At 40.8% G+C, this 26,581-nt stretch overlaps 1 protein-coding gene across 2 annotated transcripts in view; it reads right to left on the bottom strand.

The window, feature by feature from the left end:
- Window positions 1–26,581, bottom strand: part of LOC147152740 (forkhead box protein J3-like) — an 89,873-nt gene that overhangs the window by 47,409 nt on the left and 15,883 nt on the right. Inside the window, exons 1-2 of one of the 2 annotated variants that reach the window (XM_086052027.1) lie at window positions 19,303–19,351; window positions 14,973–15,475 (exon numbers count right to left, since the gene is read on the bottom strand). In XM_086052027.1, coding sequence (XP_085908153.1) covers window positions 14,973–15,359 — 387 coding nt within the window. In that variant the 5' untranslated portion in view covers window positions 15,360–15,475; window positions 19,303–19,351. Of the gene's footprint in view, window positions 1–14,972; window positions 15,476–19,302; window positions 19,352–26,581 lie in introns of those variants that run through there. The other variant, XM_086052018.1, reaches the window with a different exon arrangement.

The following is a 26,581-nucleotide window of genomic DNA, read 5'->3' as shown; positions in this document are numbered from 1 at the left end:
AACTTTATACTGCTCTGGAGGAAACCTCGAACGGCTTAAGAATACTGTGGAAACAGATTCAAATGTATCGATATGACTGAAAAGTACATCACGATAAAAGTGTTTTCTTATTGGTCGATATCGATATATATTGATTTTTTTTCTTTTTTTAACTATTGAAAATAATAACCAGAGAAAAATGAATTTAGGTTATTTTATTTTAACATATTACTTAACCTTTTAGTAAGAGGTCAACGCAACTATGAAAATATGAAAGAGTGAAATAAACTGGTGAATACAAAGATGAAATCAACTCAGTTTTAAACATAATGTGCTTGTGTAGTAGAGCTGGGCGATATGCCTGAAAAACTGTCAGAATCTAAGTATTTCATATCAGTCAATACCGATGATTATTGATTTTGTTTTAAACGAATTAAAAAAAAACAGTTCACTGTTTTTGTGTACATCGTTATGTAGCCTAATGTCCAGTTTCTCCTCCATCAGTGCATTGTTAATTGCATAAAGTGCTACCCCAAAGCAGTATTGTTGATACACATACATTAGCCTTCAACGTTCATCCAATGTAAGTGAACGAATACTCTCTTGCAGTGCATACATTACCGTTGACCAAACGCCTTAGGACTACTTTATCTTTTAGCGGACTCATTATTGCCATAGTCCATTCATATTTTACTTGCTTGAGTTTAAATTGAGTGCGATGCGGAGGGTTGGATATGGCTAACTGCCGCTAGCATGTCAAAGACAGGGAACTCCTTCACTTGTACACCACGTCTCCACCCGGAAGTGTTTGATCGGGTTATCATGCATAATTTCATTTTATTGTAAGAGTTGTACTGAGCCGACTGGTTATTTATTTGAACAAAGTTACGCTGCTCGCTCGCTCGACACGAGTATGGCGCAGAGCCGGCGGGCCCGCACGCATGGTCCGTTGGGTTAGCTGCTTCTTCTTTGACGGTTTAAATGCTTCTACTTCGTTGGTTTAGCGGCTTCTTCTTCGTTGGTTTTACTTTTTTGTGTTTGGTGGCGGATGCGCGCTGCCTACATCATGCACCATGCAGCGATCAGGTTTGTTTTCAATTTTTTTTCTATTGAATGTTTTATCGAAGGCCTTTTCTATTGATATTGATCACGTGTCAATCGTGATACATATTGATACTGAATTATCGGTCCAGCCCTTACAATAACCAGAAATGGACTATAAACCACTTAAGATGTAACTATGTTGTTTTCATTTTTTGTCAACATTCCCATGCTCTCGGGAAGACAGAAAAAAGGCCATCACAATTGGTTCAAAAGAAAATCAAGACTTTGGTCTGCAGGAGGGTCTGTGTGCACGTAAAGCCTTGACCAATGAACTTTTTTTGAAGCAATTAGATGGAAAGCTTCAACGCTTCATGTGGTTTCATTTAGGCATCATCACTACCCACCAGTGCTCCACTGTGCCAGCACTCCCACCTTAGTAATCACTCTGTTCACCTGGGCACACAAGTGCTTTTATTTAAGGTTAAATATATTTTAAAATAAAACTACCTAAATTTAGACTTTTTCTTCTGGGTCCTTGTTTTCAGAAGTAAAAAAAAAAAAGATAATATTCACTACATATTGACATCGACTGATATGAAATACTTACAGTATATCGTGATACACTTTTCAACCATCACTGAACTAAAGCGACACTATTGCTCAGTCAACCACATGACTCCTGGCAATCATCTGCCACTGTCGTGATACAAAATGTGGACAAAAGTACTTGGACGCCACCAGCATCGTTTCTGCCTTGAATTCAAATCTGCTTACTACGCGATAATGCCAGTGGCTATTCAGACAGTTTCATTTAAAAACATTCTTCCAAGGGCTGAGGAGAACTGCCTTATAAAAAGTTTTTAAATGTGCACAAAATTATTTTGGACTAATTTACATGCCCTCTCACGTTCATTTTGCAACTCCTCCATGTCTGCAGTCTTCTTACTTGGAAGCTAGTGTCTTGTGCTGCCACACGTTGGAAAATAAGTTCAGAGGCTAGCACCCATCCTGCTTGTGTCACATCAGCTTAGCCGATTTAAAAAGACAAATGCTCTCAGCCTTTATTCCAACGCAGTCTTTCCAAAATAACAGCGGGACCAATCTGGGTTGCAGGGCAGCGAGAGGTCACGGTGGTGCGCTTCCTGCTGATAGTTGTGTCGAGCAAAAACACTCTGGAGAAGTGACAGCTTCTGTCAGCAACGTACCGTAGGAGGAGGCGAGAGAGCGAGGGAGGAGGAAGAACCGGAGATGTGTGATCGTACTCTGCATCCCCCAAAATATGCCTGACAGGTTTGGCTTTCATTCATATTGAATTAAAGTATTGAATAAAAGTATGAAGACAATTCAACAGCAAGTTCGGGAACTACACAAGACCAGCTGTTTCTCAGTTTCACTAGATTTGGCAAAAATAAACAAAATCAACCAGGTAAGTAGAACTATAGAAACCTGTTGAAGTGCCTATCAGATGGAGGAAATTTTCAGCAAACTCTAAAAGTCAACCAAAATTTCGACTGACAATGCCAATCAAATCCATGTCTTCAGGGCTCAAATGGCAGCACAAAATAATCACATAATGACGGGTAAGTTTGAAAAAACGTATTAGAGAATTCTATGCATTCAAAACTAGGGCCCAACCAATATGGATTCGTTTTAGGTCGATGACGATGCCGATATTTGGCAGAAAAAAAACTATCGATAAAACGACTGATTACGTAAAAAAATATATAATACATAAAATAAAAAACAAAAAATCCCCCCAATGCATTTCAATAGGCGTCAATTATACACAGATGTTTGCTATTCGCGGGCCGGCCTGGAACCTTGAATAACTAGGGTCAACTGTAAATAAATTGTTTAAAAAATAAATTCCTTTTTGGTCCGCTACATAATCTCATCTAATCTATAGCATTTTCCTTAAAATTGCATGAAATTAATTGTAGTTTCTATTACCTTTTTTCCATTTCTTCATAAAATTTTCTATAGAACACCATCCATTCATCCATTAACCGAACCGCTTATACTCAGGAGGGTCACAGGCGTATTGTTGCATGGGATACTGGTACCGTACCAAGATTTTTTTGCGTCAATAACGGCTCGATAACATTTTTTTAAACACCGGTATTAAAAAAAAAAACAAAAAAACACGCTGATCACCAACTCTGTCTGAAAGGCAAGTACACATAAGCGCCACAGCGCCTGTTTACGACATGTGAGAAACGCCTTAAGTGGCACGCCTCCTTCTGCATGTGGAGAGGAAGATGGCCTCAAGCAGTGAGTGAAGAGCCCGCTGCCCCGCCGCTCGCTACCCCGCCGCTCCTTGTTGAAAAGCATGATACCCTAAGTGTCATGGAACCTTTTTGCTTACATGGCCAACAGCCATGTCAAGCCGACCAACATAACAAAGCGCATCTCTAAGGCTTGTTTTAAAATGACCGTGGCTCGAGGTGGGAACACGTCCAATCTGGCCAAGCACCTTGCTGAACGAAGTTATACCACCAGTTTTAAGAGCTACAGGTTGTGATGCATTTTAGAAAGAAGATGAATAAAGAAGACTTGAAGAAGAAATCTGACATCATGCACTGTGAGCTGCTGAGTAGTAAATGAAGTGAATAGGTAAAAAAATGCAAGACTGATGGTTGAGAATACTACACCGACCAAATGTCCACTACAGGCCCAGACAGCAACTCCCACTCACTGTGAACCTCTTTGTGGCTATCAAGGGCTTTTGCCTGCAGTGATCAGAGCGCAACGAAGCCATGTGCTAGATATCTAGCGACCCTTGTGAGGGTAAGCGGTATCGATAATGGATATATATATATATATATATATATATATATATAGAGAGAGAGAGAGAGAGAGAGAGAGAGAGAGAGAGAGTGAGAGAGAGAGAGAGAGAGAGAGAGAGAGAGAGAGAGAGAGAGAGAGAGATAAGGGCTGTCAAAATTAAAGCATTAACTATAGAGATTAATCTAAATGTTAGAAAGTGTTAAAAAAAATTAAATTAATAAAATTAATTAAATCAAAAATTAACTTGTATTTACTTGCTCGACAGCTCATTGGAGAAATCCAAATTAATTTGCGCACTTTGCAAAGTCAAATTCAAATACCATATTGGTTGTACGTCTTCGGTGTATCGTTCAACAGTTGTATTTTACAGGAAAAGAACCGTATTCAAGGATCAAAGACTTTTGATTACTCAAGTAAATAACTATTCTAAGTGTCGTAAAAATTGTAGTTGAAAAAAAATGATGAATCACGATAAATTCTGGAAAATTTTGCAATTAATTAATTTTAAAAATGCAATCGCTTAACAGTATGAGTATTGTTGGAGCCTGTGTATTAGTTCTTGTATAACTGTCCATCTATATTAAGTTAATGATAATGAATGTTTGAATTATTTTCTTTGCTGGTCTTGCCCCTCCTCCTCCTCCCCAGGCCATCCTGCTGATTAGAGATTTAAGACAGCTTGGTTGGGTGTTGCAGGGTTTTCTTTGTTGTGTTGAAGGAGTGAGGAAAGAGACAGTTTGTCACCCACTAAACAACACTGGATCACTAAAATTTAGATGACCAAAGCCTATGCTTTTTCTATTTTGAAGTCAACCAGTGAACCACAGAGATGTGTTCTCAATAGAAACCCTCTGATGAATGTGAAGATATCCCGTGTGTGAGTGCTTACTATTTAGTGAGTCGCAAACATCCTCCTGAAAGCTACTCTGACGTTTTCCTTTGGCTTTTTTTTTTTTTAACGCAAAACTGGCCATAAAAAAATATTTATTTATATATGTATTTATTTCTTACTGGTGTTCGAGCCAAAAACCAAATTAGCCCAAAAATGTGAAATTTGATTAACGGTTTGAATTGAATCGTGAAAGAGAGCAAGCCATTTCCAACACTTTAGATTGGTCAGTAATGTGTAAAAATAACACTCACACGAGTGGACTGACCAATAGTATACATTTTTGAAAAAAATCTGAAATTCAACGAAATTTGGAAATATCCTCTAATTCATTGTTTTTTTCACTACTTAAAATTTCCTGAATTGTACATTAACACTTGAGTCATCGACATTATGAAGACATATTGATGGAGTTATTTGTTGAACAAAAAGAAACGTTATAACAGAAAGTTTTATACATTTGATTCTTCATACTAGGCATCTTTAGCCCAAATAACAGCTTTGCATCTTGGTATTTGGTCAGTCAGCTTCATGATGTGGTTGATGCTTTATGACCTGGAATGACTTTTAGTTCACAGCTGTGCATTATCAAGAGTTAATAGCTTGGATTTCTCAACCTGTTAATCTGTTTGAGACCATTCGAATTTGAAGGTGTTTTCAACCTTTTGACTGTTCTGCGTATTTGTTTATTTATTTATTTAGCACCCCCTCTGGCAAAAACTCCACCAGCCGCCACTTGTCCCTTCCTGAGAAACATAAGCGACTATGGCTAATAAGCTGCAGTATAATTGTTGCATTCCAGTGTGTTGGCAAAAAACAGGCTTAGGCCTATTATTAGCCATATGGAAGGAGCTAGAGGCTTGGCTGCTTTAAGAGGGAGATGTTGGGTTGGATGGGTGCCAAATCCTTGAGGAGATTGGAAGTACAAATTCCTCTGTTTTAATTAAGAATTGAAGTCTTGGACTGCTTATATTGATTAGTGTGTAATTAGTGTTTGACGTCAAAATATAATTACTAGTCACATGTATGCATGCAACTGTATGTGCTGATATCTGACAGTTTGTCAGTCAAAGGGACTCTAACGTGCTATATTTAAAAGGTGCATGATGTTGGGTTCTTATTGCCTAATTACGAATGATGTCTTCACATGTAAAAGATGGGAATCTTTCACGTTGTTTAAGATATCCCACACTTGGCTATGATACAGCCAGTAGTAGGAAAGCTTTTCTATGACGTATGTTTTGAAATAGAAATTCAAAGATGTGTCAATAGAAAATGTGTACAAATACTTTTTAAACTGCAGCCACGTTCAACTGGTCGCCAAAGTAACCAATCACGCCTTCCCACTGTCATATATTATTGCTAGACAGCACATCTAAACTTGTTCAAAAAAACTGTTTGGCAATCAAGGGCTGGCTCATCTGGGTTGCCACGGTTACTCTGAAGGAGCAGTTTATCAACAAACGACAGCTACCCATTTGCCTTAAATGACACTGGCTGCATTGCTCTCACTGTCTTAAAAAGTAAATCACAACATTTCATACCATGGTTACACACAACCACACACACACAAGCATGCAAACATCTGGTCAGCAGACACTACCAGCATGACATATAGACTGGGAATGTAGGCGTTCAAAGCGGTGGTGTGTGTGCTCCTTCTTTATATGAATTCTGGACAATTGTGATTGTGGGCAAAAGCATAACATGTGGGTCAACATTTAGATTGGTTAAATAATGTAGTGCATGGACGAATGTGTACCTGTCCCCTTACATGTCCGTTCTCTGTGGTTTGGATGGAATTTTCATTGAGTGCTATACTGGACAATTACCAACAATGATGTTGGATGACAACAACAAAAATCAATGCATGTAATGTGTGCTTGCAGTGAACAGTGACCCACTGTTTTGCTCAGTAACCTGCTGAACATTTTGACTGGCACATTATCATTATATTCTTCTTTATTCTGGCCAGTCACAGTCAGCCATAAACGTACCCTGGTTATATTGACGGAAACAAAAGTCAGTGCATTAGTTGTGTTTTTACGGTGAGCAATCCGTGTTAAGGACAATTGCCGTCTTGCCTACTGAGCTAAAAACATGCACACACATGCACTCTGCATACTGTACTGCTGAACTGTGTTCACTGTGTACCGTTGAAACGCAAAATAACAGCACGGCAATGATATTTTAGTTGCGCTCAAGAGACCCGAGGAGGCTTTGTGAAGCTAAAGAGCCACACTGACTCCCAGCAGCCTTCCTCCAAATGCGAGTGCACTTGACAGTGTGCACCGACCTCCGCTGTGCTCCGTCGCAGATCTCCCGCAGAGATGCGAGGAGAGGATGCCAGGCAGAGTAATGTCTTGCTGCTGATTCATATCAGGTGATGATGCAGTGACGTAGGCTTTGCATGCCGCCAAAGGCCAAAAGCCATTGTGGTAGCGCTGCCCTTTACTACAGCACATTAGCTCATGTTAATTTGCAGGCAATTAGACCCGGTTGCATGCGAGCTAGTTTGAGGCGGTGGAGGATGGGAGGTCGAGAGCAGGTTAGTCAGCAGAGAGTACAAATGAAGGCATTTGTTAATGGCGTGGCTCAAGAGTGCCATCTATTTATGCATCTTTGCTCAAGTGTCCAGCTGCCTACTACTTATTGCACTGTGCGAAAAGAGGAAATCATGAGAATGAGCATGGGTGTGTAAAGGGCGGCAACGGGGACCACTGTGGGCATGGCAACGTAGTGCAGTGTACAATTTAGAACACAGAGAATGTTTATGCAACACCGTTTTTAACAGAAAATCTATAAGAAAGAATATTGTTTTGGGCCTTTTGTGAACATTTGCCATTTTGGATTATGAGCTCACAATAGCACGCAATTATTTTTGGGATAATATCTGCAAGTCACAATGTCTACATTATCTAAATGCAGCTCACCCTCAACCCTAACGATAAGAGGTATTGGAAAAAAGGGATGGATGATTACATCGGTTACCTTGGTTTAGGCATGTGCCAGTAACCTGTTTCAAGGTACACTGCGGTTTCAGAAAGTCAAGGTTTCAAAACCACTAAAACATTTCATCAGTGCATCAGTGGTATGAGCTGTTTTTTTTTTTTAATGTTATTTTGAGTCATCAGTGCAGGCAAAGTGACACAACCCCTCCACTTCCTGCTTTTGGTGCAATCAGTCAATGAGCCCAATGACTTTCCACTTGACAAAAGTTAAAAGGATATGCAAAATTAGAGTTGGGAATTCTGTAAGTACTGGCCGAAGATCCGTCAATCCGTCACTGACGGATGGCCAACTTTAAAAAACCTGACGGACTATGCACCAATGAAAGTGGGTTTTCGTACGTCACTGGAATCGTCACTAACCAGGTCAGTAGCGACGGACCTTCTCAGTCCGTACTGACGGACTCCTGTTTCACAGACGACTGGCAGAAACACGCGCCATGTGTCTCGTGTTTGTTCGCGTGGGTGAATGTACACCGGGCTTGCTTCGCATTGACGATGGGCTCATCTCATTCCTCTAATTACATGCAAACACCTCCTACCAGAAATTCTATCGAGGAGGGAGGAGATGACAAAGGAGCGAGACTGAAGGAAGTAAATGTGTTGGGTAACTTACACGCATGAGCCGATGGGAACTGTCACGTCTGCGCGGGTGGTTGCAGATGTACGTAGCCGTCGGTATGCAGAAGTCTGCACCTCAAACACAAACATTATATCCCTTGACATAAAAAAGAGAGTTTTCCAATTTCCTCTTTTTAACCGTTGGTACTAACCGGAGGTTAAAAAAAATGTCCAAGCAACTATAATAGTCTCCTCAATGTCATCATTTGAAGGCGACGTCTCCGAAAGATGACGTCGCATCATAAATGCACTGACTGTGTGTCAGAATTATCACTATCACCACAAATGTCCACGTTATGCTTTATGTTTCAAGTGGAATTAAATTAAAGTCAAATATAAACACTGATACGCTGACACACGTGTTACCTTCGATTGGTTGACAGGACAACAGAAATCGACAATGCTTGAGTCTAATATTTTATTGATGTGTATTTATTTTCATATACAGTAAACCTTTAAGGTTATGGTTTTCTGTTGAATCATGGTGAAATGATTTATTTCGAGAATATTCAATAAATTACTTACGGTTTGTGTCACGTATGCTGGATGTAGAGTCAGACAGAGGGAGATCACTGGAGAGAGGAGAGCTTAATGTCGTGACTTTTATTATCTTTGATTTATCTACTACTGGGTTATTTACTGAATGTTTGAGTCAAAGAGATGATTGTAAATATTAATTGTAAATACTATGGAATATCTTTGTTTTAGTTTTTACCGTGTTTCCATAACGAGTATGAGGCGTGGTTCTTTACCGGAGTATATACACTGCTTGTGTTACGAATGCGTGTGAGTAAGTCGTATGTACTCGACGCCAAATGGCTCACAACGACGCAACATCGCAAAGAAGGAGAAGAAGATATGACGGTCCTAAAATAGCGGTGACTGTAATTTCGCGATGACGGAAGTATGGTTAAAATAATGTTGACGGAGGGACGGACTGACTTAACACATACAGTGCAGTCCTGACAAAGTGCCGCTATCAAACAGCATGCTAACTAATACATGGTAAATCAAAGTTGGTTAAGTCAACAGACAGCAGTTACATCTGTTTACTACCTGTAGTTAAGTCACTATTATGCAATTGAGCATTAAACATAATTGGTTCGTTTGGCAGTTGGGATTGATTCCTGTGTTCATACCTGACCAAAGGACGTGCGTGCACTGAGTGAGGAACTAGTGTGAAAACAAGAACATTAATTTGACAAAAAATATGTCAAATCTCATGGCCTTGTAAAGTGTCATGATAATAACAGCTAACACAAGTGGCCATTACATGAATTTGTATGTGGCGACAGTGTGTTGTCCTGGTTTAAACTCTGTCTCTCCTGCGCCCTCGCATTACCATACAGAGCAGACGGAGCGCGTGGACTGGGTAGTAAAAGTCTCCTCTACTCACTGACAGTCTCCGCTCCTCCCGCCCCAATTTTCTGTCTCCTGCTGAGCTCCCCATGTGTAATCTGCAGACTGCACACGTATACTCTGCTTACCTGGGTGGGTGCACAATCGTGTGTGTGTGTGGAAGCGGATGACGGAGTGCATGAACATTTGAAGCATGCGGTGGTATGGCGGGAATAAAGCGGTGTGTGCGCCTTGACTTGGTATATTAAAAACATGTCTTTCTACATGTGCGCACGTGTGGAACCAAGTTGTCTGCCCAACATGCCAGCCGTGTGTGTGCGTGTGTGTGCGTGGATATATGGGTGTATGAACTGGACTGAACTGAACTGGAATGACCCAAAATTACGTAACCTTCCCAGTGATGGTCATAGCTGGTATGAAACAACGCTGCTTGACAACACATTGCTTATTCCTTACACTCCTGTTCTGGTCTCCAATTATTAGCCTTTCTTTTACAAAGAGAATGCATCACATCACAATAAAACCGAACCTCTTGCATGCCACTTCGATACAGTATACTTAACACCCATATTTATGCAAAGATGTGTTCCAGACACACAAACAATAGGTAAGAGACCATGTAATTATTTTTGTATAGCTTTACTCCTTTCATAGGCTTTAGACCAATTTAAACTTATTAAAATTGGTCTCGACTTATTGAAACACATTTTTGAAAGTATTCCTCACCACCTGGTCACACACTTTCGCAAGTTACATAGTGCACATAGTTCTAGGATAACACTGAGGCAGGGAGGCTGTCGAGTCTAGGTTGTAGACCAAAGGTTCTCAGGCTGACCAGGCTGTTGATCAGCGTAGTTTAAAACGTATTTAAACTAAACCATTTAATTTTGTCCGAACAAAACTGCTAGCTCAATGCTAACAAATAATGCGAAACACTATAGACAAGCTAATGGAATTATATATTGTAGTAAGTATAAACTTTTAAAAATGGCTACTTTAACACAAATAGAGCAGCAACACTAACAGCATACAACAATAATCACATAGATATATATTATCTTTGTTATGTGGGAACAATAACCATTATGAGAGTCAGAAAGAGTACGCTGGATACCTTCTCTGCCTCCTCTTCTTACTCTTTATTATGCTGCATCTCCCCCAGTAGACCCAAGTGCTGCCCCGGATGCTGTGGCATATACGTAGCATGGTACTACATTGAAAACATGCAACACTCAGATTCAGACGGAAATATTTGTCTAAAAAATGTTTCAACTAATACAGAAGTGTTCATGTGGGCGAAATGTTCGGAAGGTGAATATTCATACGACGTATTGAATAAGTAGTGTAGCGTAGCATGGGTGCAACGGGTGAGCTGTGATATAGCGGGGAAACATTGTAATTAAAATATGTTGTTATTTTTTTCATCCACTGTCTTCTAATACTCAGAAGCAGATTTATATTTCGTACAAAATATTATTTAATGTCTGCATTATCTAGCTAGTTGATGTACCGAACAAGAGATCGCTATCTCTACAAGTTCCAGAAATTCCTGCAATAGCAAGTGCCTAGCAAGTGGCTGTACATGTGCTTTTCTGTTGACAAAGTTTGTAAAAGCACTGAAAATAACTGCATTGATACTAGCATTTTAAAATTGTGGAAAATGACATTTATACATTTATACATTTTGAACTTTCAAACATTCAATTTGACCATTTAATCACCCCCCCCCCCCCCTCCTCCCCCACCCCCCCAAAAATTATATGACACTCAAAGCAAATGAAAAAGCCCCGGTCAAATACAGATGAAAAAGTTTTATTGTCTTTTGTATACCCGAAAGAAAAAAACGTATCCATATGCCATACGTACACTTTCTATGTAACTTTCTGTCAGACCTTCTGGTTACAGAAATCAACACAAAGTCAAAAGAAAAAATGAAAAAAAACACACTGGCTCTCCCTCCATAAACCAACAGCAAGGGGAGTCCTGTATATAGCGGGATCTCAAATCTCTAAATCTACTCTAAGCAGCATATTCTATTAATGTCATAACATCCCAACATAAAAACATAATGCGCATTATTTATATGGCAATGACCTGAATGGAAAGTATCCCTCTCTCCATGGGTTATGTTCCTTGCTTTAAATTTCCTGCACCAATCTCACAGACGAATGCCAGAGCGTGTGAAAATAAATCCGCCACGAGTGTGCGGCTGTAATGATGCTAGTAGAATGCAGCCTCACACGCAAATCAGTGAGGTGTAATTATGGGATCCCAAAACATTCTGGCACCCAAATACAATTGGAGAAAGGGGAAGTCATAAGCTGCATTGACAGAAAGCCTAAAAGGCCTCAATAAGCTCAATCCTCTCTTGCTTAATAGGAAACAAATTGAGTCAGTCCTGCAATGGAGGTAAGAAGGTGTGCCAAGTCAACCTGGCTTGTGCCACCACTTCTGGCATGTATCTTCACACAGGGAACAGCACATTGAAGATTAGAGACTGGGAACAATCGGTGAAAGCATACGAAAAGGAGAAGTATATCAGAGCAAGACCGGTGGAATAATAAGGGGAAATGGTTCCATCTAAACGTGGAAATTAGTTGGTTGTTTGTATTTTGATTACGGTCTTTACCTCTCCCACACACTTGAAACACATTTTAACTTATAAAACACATTTTAAACTTATTAGAACACCTATGTTCCTTCAAAAGGATGTCTTTTTGATACATTCAAATAAAATCAGCAGGGAGGTTTGAAGTAGAGATAGGGAGAGTTGGCCGCAAAAATTGAAAGCAAAACATTTTACAACTGCGGAAACTGGGGTTACTTTGTGAGAGGTTGAGGCAAGGATAACAACACTTTTGCAATACTGTATGAGAGGTTGAGGCAAGGATAACAACACTTTTGCAAAGTGTTTCCACAGCAGTGTCGACGACAAACAAAAAAGATACCTGGGCCTCAATCACAGAGGCTGTCAATGCAGTGTCACCTGAAGTCAGCGCTGTCCCTCATGTGAAAAAAGCGAAGTGTCCATTTCACAGTAATATAGGAAATGTAGTCAACTCATTAACAAATTCCTGGTTTCAATTATTGTTACAGTTCCTTATAAATGGCTTCAATAAAAGTTCAATGTTCAATGTTGTGCATCTTGCGTAAAACGTGTGTTTAACATTTTTCTGAAAGCTGATCATTATTTGTGTGTATGCATGGAGGAGATCTCTGAGGAGATTTGAAATGTGTTCGCAGAGTAAGAACAAAGTGAGAAGATATTAATGAGCCACTGATATTTGTGGCAAATGTTGGTAAATATGATTTAGGCACAAATTTGTACATGCACTGTTTGTGAATGGGGCCCCATGTGTTTGTGTTTTACTGTACTTACTGCATTCATTAAGAGGCTAAAAAGTGTATCAGTGACTATGACTCTCCTTTCTCACATGAGAAAGCATTAAAGTAACTAATGTAAATTGTAAAAAAAAAAAATGCAAACAATGATTGCTTAAAAAAGTGAATGCACGAAGCTAAACCACAATATAGGTTGAGAGGTCCCAGCTATGCTCATACTAGAAAGTAAAAAGACATCGCTCGGCTACTTACAAATTTTATGATGGTTCAATGGTCCGAAAAAGATCTTCATAATCAATCGAGGTCCACTGAACGGTCTAAACTATCCAAAGCAACAACTTGTTTATATAAGGTTTGCATTTTGATCAAATTTGAAACTGCCATCAAATCCTGATCTAATCAGAGTGTAACTCATACCACAAGTTACTGCAACAAAAATCCAACTGCACTGTAATCACACGTGAAGCAAAGACTGAAGTAGCTACTACCTTGAAAAACAAACTTGAGCATCCGCAATGTGAAATTTAAGCATGAAATAATTGGTGTCATCTTCCTTTTGTTCACCTTCTCAAGAGCTAATTGCTCCAAAAGTGGAGGTCCTGCTCCACGATGCCGATAAGAAACTATGGCAGCACAGACTGCGAATTCTTAACTTCTTGTCAGCCTTAATGACCTCCAAAGTTTTCAGTGTGAGGGTTGTTTCTTTGTCTTATGACAAGCAGGTTGCAGAATTGATGTTAATTAGCTACCTAATTAGCCTGCTATCTTGTATAATTGGGATTCAAGAATGTTAGTCACTTCTGTGATAATGAAAGAGCAACAAGAGCACTCGGGGACTGCCAAGGTCCGCCAACATCTACCAAATATATGTAAACAGCTATGACGTTAATAGTTACTAAATGAAAATAGGAGTTTCGTCTGGAATTATCCAGCCATCCAATTTCTGTAGCACTTATTCTGCTCAAACGCACAGCAGGAGCCTATCCCAGAGGATGACTTGACTGCTCGCCAGGGTGGTTGTTAACGGGGCACTGAGAAAGAAGTGATCCCATTTTAGCTGCATAAGTCATCTATGTGAACCACTATCTTACCGGTGGCCTCTTCCGGATTCAAAGGAACAAAATGTAATACAATCCAAGTTAATCACAAAAATTTCTTACGTGATCGGATGAGATCTGGCGGGAAATACACTCATCTGTTTCAATGTGACTTTCTATGCTAAACTTGAATGAATCAGATGAGATCCCTCCTGTGCGGCATTTGAATGTGCTCCCTGTACTTACATGGATTTTTTTTTTTTTACTCAAATACTCAAGTTTCCTCCCATATTCCAAAAACATCCCATCCATCCATCTTATCTCCCGTTTATCCTCATTAGCAATTAGGGTCAGAGCTGAGCTGAAGTCTATCCTGTCTGACTTTTGGGCGATGGTGCTCGGTTAACTGAAAACTGTAAATAGCCCATAAGAGTCAATGGCAGTGTGACTGTTTGCATGTGCCCGCCATTTGATTGGCAACCAGTGCAGGGTCTTGCCTGTCGCCCAAAGTCAGCTGAGATTCAGCTCCCCCACGGCATTGATGAGGATAAGCGCTATAGAAAATAGATAGATGTAATCAAAGCCGCATGAAACTTGGTGTGGTATCGCGGCTTCTGAATCTGGCTGCACAAGCATTTCATGTTTCATTTGAATTTGACAGCGAAACCCATAACCAACTTTTGATTTTTGACAAAATGCATAGATTCTCTCTTTAAAATGTATTGGGAAAATCCTCTACCTATAATAAAGATATCAGATTGATAAATAAAACACAGGAGCCACAGAAGTTACACACAAGCAAACTAATAAACACAAGGAAGAAGTCATGCAATGAAAATAGCTGTAGACCCTCCGTTGTGGCTGTAACAAAATGAGCAAAGGCAGAGTGATTGTGTTGCTGCTTACCTTCCAGCCACTGCCTGCCTCTCTGTAGTAGGGGAAGTTGTCACAAATCCACTGGTAGATCTCACTGAGGGTCATGCGTTTGCGAGGCGAGCCGTTGATGGCAAAGGTGATGAGGCTTGCGTAGCTGTATGGTGGTTTACCGTCTCTTTGTTGACTACTTTCCTCCTGATCCAAAGTTGTTCCTGGGTCCAGCTGGGTGATTTTCTTTCCCGGGCCGTGATGTCCATGGTGGAGACCATGATGGTGGTGGTGGTGGTGGTGATGTCCGTGATAGTGACTGTGGTGAAGTCCCCCCACATCTCTGTCAGTCTTCTGGATGGACGCCCTCATGCCGAGCTGTGGAAGCCAGTCCATTGAGGTCAGGCTACTTTCCAGTTCTGAGGTCATGGTGTTGGGGAATCGAAATGTCAAAGAATAAGGTGAACAGCTTAGTGAGGTTGCTTTATGGACGCTCTCTTGATGGGCTCAGTGAATAGGTGGGGTGCTGCAACCTTGGATCACATCTGCATGATAAGAATAGAAAACAGCGCTGCATGTTATTCAGCCCATGTTTAAGGCAAACAAATTTAAGACCTGTTAAAGCCATTTTAAGGACACCTAGGCCAAAATGTTCCTTGTCTAGTCTCAATGAGTTGACAATGAAGCAGAAAAAGACTGATGCGGTTTATATTGTAGTTCTCATTGTGCCAACTCTTTGTGTATGTTGGGAGGGAGAGAGGCAGCGGGTCTTCTTTTTAAGTTGTATTTTGGATGTTTTTATTGCACAGCGTTTTGAGTTGCATTTGTATGTATGAAAAGTGCTATATAAATAAAAATTGATTTGATTTGATTTGATTTGATATACCGATTTTCAATTCTCACAAATGTCACTGGTGTGTTCTGTGTGGTACATACATGTGACTTTCCATTCAGCAGAAGTGGGTAATCCAGGTCCAGAAAGTAAAAACCCTGCCACAGTTCGGCTTTAGCCACAGGTGCTTCTAATCAACTGAGCTCGTTTACCTGCCGGTTGAGTAGAAGCACCTGTGGCTAAAGCCAAACTGTGGCAGGGCTTTTACTTTCTGGACCTGGATTCCCCACCTCTGCCATTCAGTACCTGTAAATGTGAATGGTCATCTGTGTCTGTCTTACTGTGATTGGCTGGCGACCAGTCTAAAGTGTACTTGACTCAGAGGCTATAAGCTATAGGATAAGCGGTGGGAAATGGACTACATTTGTTGCATGTTCATTCAGTTGTTAATCAAATAACCATGAAGGAACAGGCTACGAAAATGTGTTTGTCCGGTAGACTCTTCCTGGTTTATTAACAGGATAATAATGTGACACTACTACTGCAATTAACAGATACGCATGGATTACATACGGCCATTTGACAGAGGGAAATGGATAGTCTACTGAACAAGACATCAGAGAACAAGCTGCTGGTCTGTCTAAATTCATGCATTATTCACTGAGAAAATGTACCTGGAATCTTGTTATGTCAACAAAAGTGAGAAAACATTGCTGGGTTTGAACCGAAAAGTAAAGAGTTGTACCTAGGCCCATGCCCCCCCCACTTCTGAAAAGCAACATCAAATTAGCTAAACTGACAAACAAAACAGCAATAAATACATGAGTTGTGGGGGTGGTTTTTGAGGAAGCCAATGTGATATCACAAAGTCACCACACTGTTTTCAGTAATGAGATGTTCAGCAGTTAGTTTCGTACTTATACAGTCACAAAAAGCTAGCTATGTACCAAATCAGGATTTTCAGGATGCCAACTGTTAACTGGCTCCTCAGAAGCAACTTCATATGACCACCATGGCGCTCCTTTGAACACCCCATAGACAGAACTGAATAATGGCGCAAATGCAGGCAGACTAGGTGTAAGAATGAAGACAGCAATTTTATAATCAAACATGGAAGCTACACTTTCCCTGCTGCTGATTTTCTCCAGTCAAATGTTTTGAACTAATTCATGTACAAAACATCTCATGGACTTGCAGGTTCAGTGCAAATCCCTTCAACACCAAGCAGTGTTTTTTTTTATTTATTCATCTCCCAATTATTGTACAATAACATGTGACAAACTGTATATGTTGTAGACGGTGATAGTCAGTAGACAAGGATAAGTATTGAAAAAAAGCAAGGGACAAAATTATTAAGAAGCCACACTGTTTCTATATCGATTTAAATGTGGGTGACAGGTTAGCTTTGTCCATAGCCTGCATTTATCTGGGTTATTTTTGATTTTTCCCAACATAAATTTGTAAAATGCAGCATTTAATGGTGCCTTGCCAGTTCAGTCTCTGGGCTGCATTGTCATTGGCCAGTCTGCATTTCTGGTGTGTGGCTTACCAAACATTAAATAGGGAACCCTCGTACAGCTTGGGATGTTTTCCCCACTGACATCATAAATGAATGACCATTCAATTGACAAAAAAAGTAAGGCAAGGCATACTCGAGAGAAGCTACCAAAAGGTCTTACTCTTCCCATGGCTTTGCATCTTCCTCAAGACCAAAACATTTGGGGAAGTCACAAAAGTGAAACGCAGACTCATTCATTAAGCCTCTGCAATGCCTGCTGCTGTTGCGACGCACAAAGAGAGAACCACACAAGACGGTGAGCCCGCTCCGCCAGCCAGCCAGCCAGCCTTCATGAGATATTAATATTGTGCAAGCGCTCAACTGGCCTTGGCATCTGTCCAACCTGATTTCAATTCTTCTCTCTATCTCTCCGTGTGTTCTGTCAATCTGGATTGCCTCTCACTCCCGTTGCCTCCAAAGTGGAAATGGCAATTGGATCTGCAGAATGACGAAAAGCTGGGGAATTGTTTTCACAAGTGCTTGCCAAATGAGAGAGGGAAGACAGCTCGGGAGGAATTCCAACCCTCTGGAGGAATGGAGAAGCTTGTATCCTTTACCATATGTAAGCCAACGTTCCCCACTTGTTTGACGTGCCTCATTCTCATGTTGTCAAGCCGACCACCATGATTATGCCCCCCCTCCCAAAAAAAAACAGTTACAATTCTTTGCGCTAAAAACTTGGATCATGGATTGTCACCATTGGATTGAGTTATATGCCTACTTTCTATTGAGTTTTGTACTTTCTCACTGAACCACTGAACTAAACTAAATAACTGTTTGCTTTTCATAGCCAGTTGCTAAAAAACACTTTAAATGATCTTCAAATGACCTTCAAAAATACAAGAAGAATTGAAGTTTTGGCAGTAAAAAACAATGAAAAAAGTACAAAATAAACATAAAACAAAGCGATGTCATGGGCTACTTACTGGTCGCTATCAAAACCCTTGATGCTGTGTTTACGGAGTGACGACTGATCAGTAGTGCTGAGTGAACAAATGACAAGGCATGGGAGATTTTAAAATTTCAGCAGTGCAATTAGGGGACTTGCCCAGACACAAAGACATTGTCTGGTTATCACAAGGTTAAAATGTATTGTAATGTGCATTTTTAACATTATAAAGCCACAATGGAATTTTAAGCCTGATCAGGACATATGGATCAGAATTGGCACATTGACCAGAATTGCACCAAATTGCAGGAAAGTGCCTTTGACTGACACCTCACATTCACAACACTTTTGAAAGATAAATACCCGTAGCTCCAATTTTGATGGATGTAGGTAAAGCTCAATTTTGCTGCCAAATGAGTGGACCAGCAGATAGAAGGCTCACTGTAATTAGCAGCAAGCCTCTGAAGGATACCAACATATATTCTGAACCTTCATTTTGCATCCCACACAATAACCTTCATGTGTCCTTGCACACAACAAAAAGCCCATTGGCCCACACGTTTTCCATTCATACTCACTGAATATGATTAAGGTTGGATAATTTAGATAAGCCTGCCTAGGGAGGGAAACACAAACCCTGTGACTCTTTCAATCAATCCCCCTCGAGAGGCAGTATACCAGGAAGAGGAAGCAGGGGAAATACTTTGCTCCAGCAAAGATCTTAATTGCAAGTAAAAAAAAAATAAATACAATTTTAAAAAGCACAAATATATGGCAGCCATTTCAGTGAGATAAATCCATGCAGTGGGACCATGGCAAGGAAAGAGAACACATAAGAAGTGCCCGATGAGGCCACCTGCACAACAATAGCCCCCAGCTCATCCTCAAGGTCCAGCTAGCGATATCATCCCAGGAAGTCATCTTAATTGATGAACCCCTATCGCTGGAGGAAAGGTAAAATTGCTAGCAGCGGTGATGGAATGTACTGTTGGTGGTGTGGGGAGAGAGAGGTACTGACAGAACAACAAGTACTTATTTTCTCCTCATTAAAAGGAGACTCAAGCTCCAAATCAGTCGGCCACAAGCTGCAAACCTGCTGTGCTGCGGTGGTTGTTATCGGGATGTTTGTTGAGAGCTGGGACCGTCTGGATGGCGGCACGGTGTAGCTTCACACAGCATGGCTGACGAGTCGTCGAGTTGATGAGTAATAGCGGAGGAAGGAGAGGGGAGGCATGACTTGGCTTCCAGGGTGCAGCAGGGCGCTGGATGAGCGAGACGTAACCCATTACCAAGTCAACTGGTCCCACGGTGACTGGGCTGACCTCACCGTGGTGCCTTTTTTTCCTCTCATTCCTGCTGTGTCTCACAACAGCCTCACAAGCTCAGGGGAGAAGAATTATCAGTGCACAGACTTCATCATACAGTGAGTGCACCTCTGCAAAGACTCCATAACTGCACTGTTCGTGTAAAGATGCAAACGGTTTGTATTTTTGTAGAGGAGAAAAACAATGCTCTGTTGGCATACACTATATCACGAGCAAAATTGAACTACTTCTGTACTCCCTCCCTGGCCTCTCCAAACAACACAAACACACACCCCAGTTCAAATGCCAGGTTTTTGTGACATTAAAAAAAAGAGACCGAAATAAATGATTTAAAAATATTTTCCACTATCACTGTGACTTATAAACTATACCCCTCAGTTTAAAAAATGAATTATTTTCGAGTAGTAAAAAGTAATCCACTGTGATAATCTGGTTGCACAAGTGTGTACACCTTCTTATAGCTGAGGATAAGGCTGTATTCAGAATTAACCAATTAAATTCAATATCATGTTAAATGGGAGTCTGCACACAACTGCCACCATTTATAGTGCCTCTTATTAACACCTGTTAATGCATGGATGTTCTAGTAGGTTTTTCCTTCCTTTTTTTTTTTAATCAATACCTGTGAAGGGTTTGCACTAACACTGACTATTTGGAACTGTTCATCATTCTCTCCAACTTGACTAAGGCCTCATTTCCAGCTAAAGAAAACCAGCTCGACCATTTCATGGAAGGGGCTGTCACTTGTATAGCACTTTTCTAAATTCGGTACTCAGAGCACTTCACGCTGTACCTCATGTACTTGTGATGACGCAACATTAAGAGCAACTGGGGATTCAGTATCTTGCCCAAAAACACTTCGACATGGTCACAATGGCCGAGGATGGAACTGCCAACCTCTGGCACTGAGCACTGATGTGTTTTTTTTCCCCCCCCTTTTTAAGATAAGGCTTTGGTCTCACTAGCCTACACCATGACCCAGAAATGAAGAAGTGAGATTACTGTCACATGTGCTAAAAAAAAAAGCCAGTACTTGCCAGAAATTCCTGCATATCCTTTAATGTTGCTGCTGCCACCATGACCAATTTTCTTCGAGGCCTTGTCATCAATTTTGGAGAGATGTCCAGTTATTGGTAATGTTGTGCTATAGTTTCTTCACTTGATGATGACTGTCTTCACTGTGTTCCATTACATATTTAATGACCTTGAAATTATTTTGTACCCTTCTCCTGACTGATGTGTTTGAAAAATGAGATCCCTGCTGTAAAAATGTGACCCAAAAATGTCATGAAAAGCCTACTAGAACATCTAAACTTTATTTGGAATCAATGGCGCTTTAAATGGTGGCGGAGTCACAAAGGGTTCAGTAGTTGGCCCTCAATTGTACAGTATTTAACTTTATGATACTATACGCAAATATAACATCATCTTTCACTGTTATGCTGATGATACACAACTATACATGCTCTTTAATCAGGATGGGTGTCTCATTGAGTTTAAACAATGGATGTCCTGCAATTTTCTTCTTAACCCTGAAAACACTGAAATGCTGAGTACTGGACTCACTCGACGCCTGCACTTGTTTGAGGACACCACTAAAAGTACTGTGTCATTAGCATCATGTCATCTTCCAAACCGCTTATCCGGTACAGGGGCGCGGGGAGGTGCTGGAGCCTATCTATGGAGCCCAGCTGACAATGGGTGAAAGGCGAACTACACCCTGAACTGGTGGCCAGCCAGTCGCAGGGCACAGACAAAAACACCGTCAATGAGCGGGAACCGATCCCACGCTGCCCTCACATAACTCAGGCGTGTGTACTATTACACCATCAGTGAATCTAATAAAAGTACTTTTACCCAAAATGACTGGACAAAAAGTCTTTGCATTATATTTGACTCAACTGTGTCCTTTCAAATGCACATCAAGAATATAACCAGAACCGTTTTTATTCATCTACGCAATATCAGTAAAATATGTCCCATTCTATCCCAAGGCTCAAAATAAGCGGTTTCGCATCATGGTATGTGGGTCAAAATTTACATTTTGCGCCTCATTGAAACACATGAAATAACAAAACTTAGAATTACAGATTTTTAAGTTTTTCAAAACCGTGGAGACTGTCCCAAAAAGTTCAGCTGGGCTGGATGCACACATGCAAACATTGCTGCAATGCGCTCAAGTCACCTATACGCACAAGGTGTTGGCTGTTGAGGCAAGCTCGATGCTACTTATGCCACAACTAGCCAGCTAGCAAAAGCTTTGCTGGCTATTAGTGCGGCTAAACATGCTGCAGACTCACTCCTGACTCTGAGTCAGTAATTATCACCTGCATAGGGGTGAATAAGCTATACAGCTGACAAATATCAATCTCACAAAGGGATGATGAGGAAGACGGAGAAGCTAATTTCTAAGATAACCTAAGACTGACACGGCTAGTGCGTTTAACAACGGAATTCAATGCTTGCGGTGATCAAATCCACTTTTCACAGCTGTCTGGCTGGAACTGCATTAAAGCGGAGAAGATCCAACTTCGAACAACAAAATAGCAGGCAAATCAATAAGCAGAGCTGGGCATTTTACTAAAATTTTGCAGTCTGTTTATCACCTTTCGCCTGCTGTTGGGGTACCCTTCCGCCATCCGCCTTTTTGTCTGGCCAAATAGTAATTACCTATAGGCCGGTCTGCCTATCATTTTAAATGGGCTTCCGGTAGCGTTTCAGTCTACCAACTTCGATCAACTTCCCCTAGCACCCGCCGAGACTTTGAATGAGTACTTTTACTTTTACCAAAGTCATGTTTTATACAATTGTACTTTTACTCAAGTACAGAATGTCAGTAATTTGCTCTCATCTCTGACATTTGTTTTTACGATGCAATTATGTTTATTGTGACTATGTATTTTTCTCATGTTTTATCATTTTTATTTTAGGGAACTTCTGCCTGGGGACAACAGCTGGAAATTAGCCCATCGCTATAATCTGGCTTGTTTACGTCTGTATTTTGTTCATGTCGTGCATCAACATGCACTGCCCTTTTAAATAAATACATTGAAATTGAATTAACTTCTATTAACTTCGATCAGTGTAACTCAGCCAGGAGGAGCGGTGTATATAAAAATATATTAATTTACAAGTACTAAAAATATTTATAATATCGGTATTATTTGTTTGTTTTTACAATAGTCCTGAGTTTTGAGTTTGACGTTTGAGGTCTACACAATAAATGTTCTCAAATTACACTACAGTATATCTTAACGTTTTATTTAATCAATTTAGCTTTGCTTCTAAACATGAAAATACAGTTTTCTGCGAGACACAATGTCAATTTAAGAAATAAAAATAAAAAAAATAAAAAAAAAACAATTGTTCATTCATTGTATTAATATAAAACCTGCTTCAGTTCCCTGAAATTAACCTGGGGAAAAAAACCACAAAATCAGAAAGTTTCTCAAATGAAGCCATTGATTCGCAAAACTGCTCCACAAAGAAAACATTATTTTGAGTCTTGGGATTACCCGCTAGTGATATCATGGTCCAAGCGTTTGTTCTGTCTTGCCTCGACAATTGTAGCATGCTACTTTCTGGTCTTCCCATGTCTAATATTGGTACAAAATGCTGCAGCAAGACTCCTGACGAGGACAAGAAAGTTCATCATCATAATTATATACCCAATAATGGCCAACTTGCATTGCTGCTTGAGATGTGATTTTAAGGTTGTTTACTTCTTCATCAAATATTAGATGCCTTAACATCTTCCAAATTTGCAGACTTAGTGGTACCGTATGTTCCGGCCCGAAGCCTTCACTCGCAACACGCTGGTCTTTTGGTGACTTCTCTATTCTCCATTTGTGCTCCAGTACTCATGAATGGCCCTGTGGAAATTAGAGCTGCTACCTCAGTAGAACTGTTTAAATCTCGACTTGAGACTTATTTTTATACTCTTGCACTCTGCTAAACTACACATAGGCCTGTTTTACTCTTTCCAGAGGCGTTGCTACGGAGGATTCTGCATTGCCGGACCGGGCCAGGTCCTAGGGAAGAACCACTCCCCCCGAAGGCGTCTACCTCCGGCGCTTGAATCATTTCCCTTAATGGACTATTGCGTTTTTTGTTAACATTGTATAACACTATATTATTTGCTAAATACTGACCAGCGTTTTTGAACATTTTACAGCACTATATTATTTGTTAAATGCTGCCCACGCTGCATCCATTGCAGTCTGGTCATCATAGAAGGATGATCCCTCCATCTGCCTTCCCTTCTCAAGTTTTTTTGTTTTTTCCATAAACGTTTTTCTTGGGGTGTATGTTCAGTCTCCTTCTCTCCTCTTTAACAGGTAAAATGCATGCTCGAATGCAGAGGTGCCCATTGCATTATTCATGATTGACCAGTGGTTCGCGAAGGGATTGTCGGTCGATCGCATGGCATGAACTCAATCACTGAGAGCCCTCCCAGTTTTATGGTATTGCTATACAGACCTGTAGTTGCCTGTCAACGGTGTATGGTTAAAAAAAAAGTAGACTCCCTCCTATCATCCTTTGTGGAATTTGTCACTTGATTGACATACAGGGCAGCCAGTCATGCACCTGTTACATGCATGCCTCACTGCGCATGTGCATACAAGGGTACTAACTGGCAAAACTAGCTGTTTCCATTTTGTTTCGACTACTCAAAACCTAATAAGAAAGTATAAAAATGATTAGGGGACAAAGTAAGCCAAGTATTACCACATAGCATGAGAGGAGGATTTTTGTTTTGCGGTGGGCTCCGTGGCGGGGCGTCTCGGGCTTGCTGCAGTGGGCCAGGGTAAGCGGGCGATGCACTTGGGCACCCGCTCGCTGTTTCCCCGGAGCTGGAGAATGACGAGCGGGATGGAGGAGCCATCCACTTGAACACCGGCGCGAGGCTGAGTACCCTCCAATGGTGGGTGTCGCGGCTGACAGTTGATGGTGTGGTGGTGGCGACTGATCTAGCTGACCGGTGCGTCATGCCAGTCACCGGTCCACCCAGGGCACTTGCTGGCCAGCTGGCAGAGGGAATGTGGAGCAGCATTTTCGGATAATTGATAAAACCATTAAGTCCATGTACCGTTCCAACATGACTCATGTTCATTGGGAGGTGTGCGCTAGGCTCGCCATCCTTGGCTACGTTCCATTCAGTGCAAGTCATCAAAGTATGCAATGTGGTTTGTGCAAAATATGCAAGGTACACCAATATATATTGTGAATCTAAAGAATTCAAGGTATCTTTTTAAATAAATTAGTATGATCACTTGGACTTGGTCATTTTATAAGTAGCTCACATGCTGAAAAAGTGTGGGCACCCTTGTTCTACAGGGTTTGAGTTTGGAGATCGACTTAGCTAGTTTAAAACCTGCTACTTCTTACCCCTGATTACTTCCTTTTTGTGTTTGGGGTCAATATTTTGCTGCATGATGGCAGCTTTCTCAATCAGTTTGACGGCAGATAAAACTTTCACTTTGCTCCTGCTTTAGCCTCTTTAGTTAGTCAACAATAATTCTTTTAATTTTGCCACTTTTCACTCAAGGTGCTTACTGAACATGTTGGTTGAATGTTTGGTTTGTTGGGGATGTTCTGCAGATGTTTTAGGCATCCAGCATTAGAAGGTATTGAAAATGTATCTAAAAGAAAGTCACATGGCATTCCATCTTTCTTGTTCAGAAGTTAGTTTTAGCAACTTGTCAGTTGTGAGTCATTAGCTGTTAATTCTTTTGAATAAATTACGAGCTTGAATGACCAGACGAGAGCAAGGATTTGGGCTTTGCCTCTCAGGAAAGGGTAATAATGTTGCACTTACTAATCAAAATAGATTGCCCGCCATACTGTAGCTGGAGCTTTCCCAACTCTAAACATTGTCTCTTTATAAAGAGTCGAGGGTGTGCGAGTGATTGAATGTATTCACCCATTAGACTTTGTAGTTGTGATGTACTCACTCAGCCGCATGCATCACTAACAGCTAACAGTCCCCTGCTGCTTGCAGGCTTTTAGACTGAGAGGTTTTACAGTTCTGCATTTTAATAGAGAGAACTTTGAATGGAGTGATGGGGGGTTGAGAGGGGGGAGTTGGGGGTGGGGAGCAAAGGAAGGAGCATCAAAATATTTTCAGAGGAAAATGAAGTAATGACAAAACACCCACCCGGAGCGTGTCTAGCAAAAGGGGTTTCTGGGAAGGGAGCACTTTGCAAGGGGTTGGGCTAATGTGTCAAAAGAAGCAGTCCAAAAAGCAGTATTGAACATCTTAATTACTTTCTGCTTTGGCGCCAAAACACATAAGCCTGAAAAGGTTCACTGCTTGCACATGAAAGCGAATCAAGCTGCACTTATGGTGGCGGTTCACTCATCTCTCAATGATGCTGGGTGGAGTAATTATCAGTCGCTTCTGTCAGCATAATCTCAAAAAAGGCCATTGATGTGACGAAAGAAAATGGTCAGACATATCAATACTCCAAAGGGGAAAGAAGTAAGTAGAGGGAGCAGATCATTTATTCACATTAAAACGTCTGGCTTTCATTGGCTATTTCGGAAGATCGCAAGCTGTCAGCCGAGGCAAGCCAATTGCATCTGAAATTAAAGTACAAAAGCATTCTGGAGCGCGCAGACCACCGCCAAGGTGTTTTCTGCATATCAACACACTCAACAAACTCGCAGTCTCGCTTTCAAGCTTAACAAGAGGTAAAAATGTGTTCAGCGACTTAATACAAGATGCTATGAAGTATGGTAGTGCAATTTATTGTTCTATGTAATACGAAGATGGTATTTCGCAATCGTAATTAATTATTAGAATTATTGGAAAAGTTTGTTGTCCGTATACTGTCATCATCTTCTAGGGCAAATGATGAAATGAAAACACAAGGCCAAGTCTGGGATTGACCAGGGAAGAACAGCCTTGTCGTGAAATAATAAACAAATAATAAATGTTATGCACAGTGTACCTTTGCAACAATAAAAACATGCAACAAGCAGCTCCACTAAAAGTTACGTGAGGTCAAAGTTGAAGTTGAGAGCAAACAGCGGCCAATACATTTT

The sequence above is a fragment of the Filicampus tigris genome, chromosome 1, assembly GCF_054856515.1.
Source record: "Filicampus tigris isolate MCC_2025a chromosome 1, RoL_Ftig_1.0, whole genome shotgun sequence".
NCBI classification, from domain to species: domain Eukaryota; kingdom Metazoa; phylum Chordata; class Actinopteri; order Syngnathiformes; family Syngnathidae; genus Filicampus; species Filicampus tigris.
This window is presented reverse-complemented; position numbering and strand designations above follow the sequence as displayed.